The sequence below is a fragment of the Octodon degus genome, unplaced genomic scaffold (assembly GCF_000260255.1).
Source record: "Octodon degus isolate 3935 unplaced genomic scaffold, OctDeg1.0 scaffold00079, whole genome shotgun sequence".
Classification (NCBI taxonomy): domain Eukaryota; kingdom Metazoa; phylum Chordata; class Mammalia; order Rodentia; family Octodontidae; genus Octodon; species Octodon degus.
Window position 1 is genome coordinate 10,191,483 of NW_004524655.1, and position 5,906 is coordinate 10,197,388.

At 41.9% G+C, this 5,906-nt stretch overlaps 1 protein-coding gene and 1 pseudogene across 2 annotated transcripts in view; one reads left to right on the forward strand and one right to left on the reverse strand.

Annotated features, from left to right (window-relative positions):
• Specc1l (sperm antigen with calponin homology and coiled-coil domains 1 like) overlaps positions 1–5,906 on the reverse strand; it is a 199,718-nt gene that overhangs the window by 102,593 nt on the left and 91,219 nt on the right. For both annotated transcript variants that reach the window (XM_023720979.1, XM_004636325.2), the window contains exon 4: positions 1,942–3,575. In XM_023720979.1, coding sequence (XP_023576747.1) covers positions 1,942–3,575 — 1,634 coding nt within the window. The remainder of the gene's footprint in view (positions 1–1,941; positions 3,576–5,906) is intronic.
• On the forward strand, positions 274–374 carry LOC111818107 (annotated as a pseudogene).

Here is a 5,906-nt window from a genome sequence, read left to right on the forward strand (position 1 = left end):
TGTTGAAACTGTACTTTCGATTTGATTTGAAACTGTCTCATTGCTATATGTTTATCAATAAAACTTTGAAAAGAAAAAAAAAAAAAACTTAATAATTTTTAAGGAAGTGCTTATTCCACTGAGCCATCTCCCTGGCCCCTAAACTTAATAATAATTTTTAAAAAAGAAATAACACACCGTAAACTGTATCTCTAAAAGTGATCACTAAAAAAGTTAATTACTTGAGTTTTAGCCAAAGGTACTAATATTTCTTCCTTTAAAGATCACTGTACTCTGCTCACTTTGGCAGCACATATACTAAAATTAGAATGATACAGAGAAGATGGCCCCTGCGCAAGCATGACACACAAATTCATGAAGCATTCCATATTTTTCTGTTGTACTCTTAAGAAGTGCCCCTTCAGACAAGTTCCTGCAGAGCCTTCCAAAACCTTCCACAGTGCTCTTACTAGTACAGTCCATGATCTGAACAACACTGCTTGTTCTGCAATTCCTGGCACAAATCTCATAATTTCTCTGTCATCAGGACTCCCTCTGCACTCTTCAGAACTAATCCTTTTAAAGAAAAGTGTATATCTTTACGTGTTTCAAAGGTGTTGTCTTTAAACTGTTCCAATACTCCCTACAATGGAGAAATTACTAAATCAAGCCTAGTGTGTGGATGGCAGTGTAGAGCAGAGCAAGAAGGGAGGATGTGAATTCTATTCCTAGTTCTAGTTGGGGCTTGCTTTAACTAATGGATTACTGTTGCAAAGTTGAAAGGATTTTAATATAAACAACAAATTCTGGCTGAAGAATGCCTGTCTCTGGGCAGATGGTTAATATTAATCAACAGTGCTAAATACAATGTGCATATCTATAATTTAATTTTTGAATGTACCTTAATCAGCTCCCTCCTCCTGTGTGATTGACTCATGTGTAGACTCAGACCCTTGTGATGTTTTATATGGCTGTAGACTTTGGCAACATGTAAATAATGTGTACAGAAAATTTCATGATTAAGGAATCGAATTTACTGAATTTTATTATTGAAAGTCGAAATTTAAAATGTATGAAACCTAATGAAAGAATATACTCTTCATGGAGAGAAAAAGATTACTGTACTAACATTAAAAATAAATAGTGCGGAAAACAACTAGATAAAACACAAACAAACTTCCAATCCTTCCATCAGAAAGATGCAGAACCCTGTCCAGAAAGCCAACAACCTAGAGCAATAGTTCTGGGTCCTCACTATTAAGCTGAATGTCCATAAAACAGGAGGGCTGAGGAAATACTCTAAGGTATTTACCAGCAATAAATCCTGGATCTCCAAGATACAGGAGCCCCTATACTCCAAAACTACTTTTTTTAAAAAAATGTATTTAATACGGGGTCTATAGGGCCTCATTACACAGACCCAGACTCATAGTGATCCTCTTGTTTTCAGCCTCCCAAGCACTGGGATTACAGGCATGTGCCACCACATACAGTCTCGATCACATGTCAGTGTGTCCTGGGGGCAGGGCTGGCACAGCACACTGGGGATTTAATAAGACTATCTGAAAAACTACAACTGGTGCAGGATAGGAGGTGGCAGACACTACTGATACTACAGACTGAAATATCAGTTCTTTAGTTATCTCATGGCAGTGTATGCTAGAGATGTGGATATAAAATTCCATGATATCCCACAGGTATACCCATAATGAGGTACAAATTCTGAGGTTAGGTTTAACACAAGTCCAATCCTTTCATAGGCAAGAAAACAGGCAGTGGAAGTGACATTATAAGACTACTTTTCATTTTATCAGCAAAACAAAGTTATTCTTAGGCTTTAAAAAACATTAACTTAAATAAATGCTAATGAGACATTAAACAAGTGCTCTTGGCTCTCAAAAGTATGTTGTGTACAAAAGGTACACAATGCTTTTTCAGAACATTTATTTATTTAAACAATACCTTGGCAATGGTGTCCTGCAATCGATTGGCATCATTTCGGGTGTGAGCCAGATCTTCCTGCAGGCTACTAGCCAAAGTCTCTGCCTTTTCTTTGTCCAGCCTAACACTCTCCAAGAGATCCTGAATATCAGATTTGTCTCCAGAGTTATGGATAGAATACAGTTCAGCCACTTTCTGCTTTTCATTTTCCAGCTGGGCCTTCAAGCGATTCATCTCTATCTGATCGCTGGATACTGTGGCTTTGTACTCCTCTAAGGTGGCTGCCAGGGCTGCTTTGCCCTTCTGCTCAGACTCAATAATTCGTTCCATGTGGTGACTGCGTTCTTTGAGTGCACCGATCATTTCTTGAGCTTCCTTATTGTCTTGTTCTGCCATTTTCAAAGTATTGCTTAAATGCTGTTGGACACCAAGAAGCTGCTCTCGCTCAAAACGGGCATTCTCAGCTAAGTCCATGTAACGTTGCTCTAATTCCATGTAGCGTCCACTTTTTACATCTTCATCTATAACATAAGAAATATGATGTTCATCTAGAAGGGAATGAAAATATTCAATCTGTCGGCTAAAGTGTTCCAACTTATCACTTTGTTGACACAAGGACTCCATCAGGATGACTTTCTCTTCTCCAAGCCTTTCATTTTCACTATTCAATTCTTGGGTAATCTGCTGCAAATCAGCTAATTCCTGTAGAGTTGCCTGAAGTTCCTCACTTGTACTGTGCTGGTTCTCTTCCATCTGGTGTATCCGTTCTGTCAAGCAGGCAACAGACACTTCACTCGCGTTTCCACTACTCCCTTTACGGGAGCGCTCTATGCTTGGAATGCCCTCTGACTCTGAAGATGATGGTGCATCAAGAGCATCGTCACTTGAGGTGAGGGGCTGGTACACCTCACTGCACTCGCTGTCTAGGTTGTCCATCGAGTTACTATGCTGATGGTCCATCAATGTATTTTCATCCTGACTCAAGAGATCCTCCACCGACCCAGGTGCTGAGCCTTCCACTGAAGACGTCAAAGTTCCTCCCCCATCACTCTGGTTACCAGGGGCAATTTCTGGGCTTAGGGACTGGTAGCCAAACAGTTTTTCAGAATTGTCTAGCCTTTGCTCTAAAGAAAAGCCCAGGGCATTCAACCTGTCCTTTAACATTCTGTTTTCATTTTTTAACTGGTTCAGTTCTTCACGGATGGCAGTATTCTGTTCTTGCAACTGCAATAAAGTGGACTCAACATCAGTTGGATGATGAACAACAATGGTTTCCTTCTCTTCAGACTTTTCATCACCCTCAGAGTGATCTTCATTAATGCCCAGCTGAGCACGCATGTCTCGGAGTTCATTCCTCAAATGTAAAATTTCCACATCTTTGGTTTTTGCCAGTGTGAGAAGATCTTTCACTTTAGCTTCTAAAGCAGCTTTGTCACTGATCTGATTGTCCGATTTAGACTTGCTCATACGAACATCACATTCCATAGCAGTGCGACTGCGGGAACGTTTAGCCAATGCCACCTCATTGGCTCCCTGACCTGCAGAAGGTAGTTTTTTGCTCTGGTTTATTCGAGTACGTTCACGTAATCTTTCTCTAGTAGAACTGGATTCTTTATTACCTGCAGAAGTGCTCCGCTTGGTTGAAGAACTTGTGCCTATATATTTAAAACAAAGAATTAAAGGCAAAAAATTATCAATAAAAAGGCATATACTGTAGTTTATGCCCCAGATCTAATAAGATATAAAACCGGGGATCTACAGATTGATTTATACCTACGTTGTCTTGCATTACAGTTGCTGTAAAAATTCAGGTTCCTCAAAACCAGATCACTAGGCTAGGGAGATAGCTCAGTGTCTAAGCACCTGTCTGGCAAGCACAAGGATCCAGGTTCAATCCCCGGTACCACATGCTACACTGGCCCCCGGACCCAGGCGCCAAGCCAGGCACCAAAACCAGACATGGAGCCACATGCCTGTAATCTCAGCACTGGGGAGGCAGAGGCAGGAGGATCACTATAAGTTTGAGCTGCAAAGAAAGACCTTGTACCAAATAAATCAGTAAATAAATAATTTTAAAAACATCATTCATCTTTTTTTAAAAAAAAATTTTATTTATGTGTGTGTGTGTGTGTGTGGCCAGCTCAGACCACCAGGGGGCGGGGCTGGCTGGCATGTGGTGCTGGGGGATTGAACCGCAGTCCCTGTGCTTTGTTAAGCTTGTTCTAGGTAGGTGCTTTAGACCACTGAGCCATCTCACCAGCCCCATCATTCATCTTTTAATAAGTAATCAGAAGAAAGTTATATGCCTAATTTTATACTTTAAGAGGATAAGCTGTATGGAAAATAAATTATCTCAGTAAATCTGTTATTTTTTAAAAAGATACATATAATAACTCTAAACACACCTTTAAACAGTTGGCCAGAGGTATAATATTTTAGCAACAACTAGATGACTTTAAGATTAGCAATCAAGAGGCAAATGAATTGCAGAAACAGATATTAAAGGGAGATCACTAGTGAAAAAAAAAGAAAAAGCAGACTCAGGACAAACTACAATTCTAGGATGCTTATGAGAAATAAAAAGGATAACCCAAAATAAATGCAAAACAATTTCACATCTTAAAATGCCCAATAAGGAGTGTGTGGGAGAGCTTCAAGCTACCCTGCACTGGTGGGACCGGTCCAGTCCAAACCCAGGCGCAGCGTGGGTGAGACCCTCTTCCACCCCCTTGGGACCCCTCCTATCACTCCACAGTCCCTCCCGACTCCCGCCCAGTGAGTGAGAACTTCTGCCATGTTCTCAGGACCCCCCCATTTAGCCCTAGCCCAGGCCCAAAGAGTGTGGGGGAGAGCTTCCAGCGACCCTGAGCCAGTGGGACTGGTCTGGTTCAAGCCCAGGCGCAGCGTGGGTAAAACCCTCTTCTACCCCCTTAGGACCCCACCACCACCACTCTGCAGTCCCCTCCACTCCCGTCCAGTGAGTGAGAACTTCTGCTGCATTCTTGGAACCCCCAGATCCAGCCCTAGCCCAGGTGCACTGTGTGGGAGAGCATCCTCTCCCCGCTACTTCACCTTGTCCCCTTCAGACTCACCTCAGGCCTGGTACACAAGCCTGGGGTGAAACTCTGCAGCTGTAGTCCCTGCAGAGAGAGGAGGGGACAGAACCACCCAGCTAGTCCAGGAGCAGAACATCTTGCCAGAGGGGCACAACAGGTTCACTCCCAAGGGCGGGAGCAGGAAGGAGCTGAGCACAGCAGCCAGACCCAAGCCAGGCACGGCTAGATAAATTCAAACTTTGTAGATCTGCACCTGAATTTCAGTAGATGCTAAGGCTACAACTGCACCAAAGCTCTACAACAAAGGTCAAAAGACAGTGCTATACAAAATGACAATGAGAAGAAGCAAAATACAATCCCAGATCCCAAGCCCACCCATAACAAGTGCAGAGGACACTAACACAGAACAAATTGGGAATCACACAGCTGAAACCAATGAATCAACAGCTTCTGGAAAAGAAAAAAAAAACCTGCAGAAAGGTATAGAGGAACTCAGATTGGAAATAAAAAAAGAAATCCCCGAATTAATAGCATCCGAAATAAAGAATCAAATGCAGAAACATATGGAGGAAACCCAATGCCCAACCAGAACATGCGCAGAGGACACTAGCTCAGCTGAAATGTATGAATTAACAGTGTCAAAAGTAAATAAGCAAGAGCAGAAAGTTATAGAGGAACTCAGAGTGGAATTATTTTCTGAATTAAAAAAAAAAACAATTCTATGAACTTATAGCATCTGAAGTAAAGAATCAAATACAGAAATATAGGTAGAAAACCCAATCTGAAAAACACTCTGCAGTAAAAGAATTAGTAACTGCTTCTAAAGAAGACATCGATAGGGGCCGGGGAGATGGCTCAGTGGAGTAAGCGCTTCCCTGGCAAGCGCAAGGGCCTGAGTTCAATCCCTGGTTCCGCAAAAAAAAAAAAAAA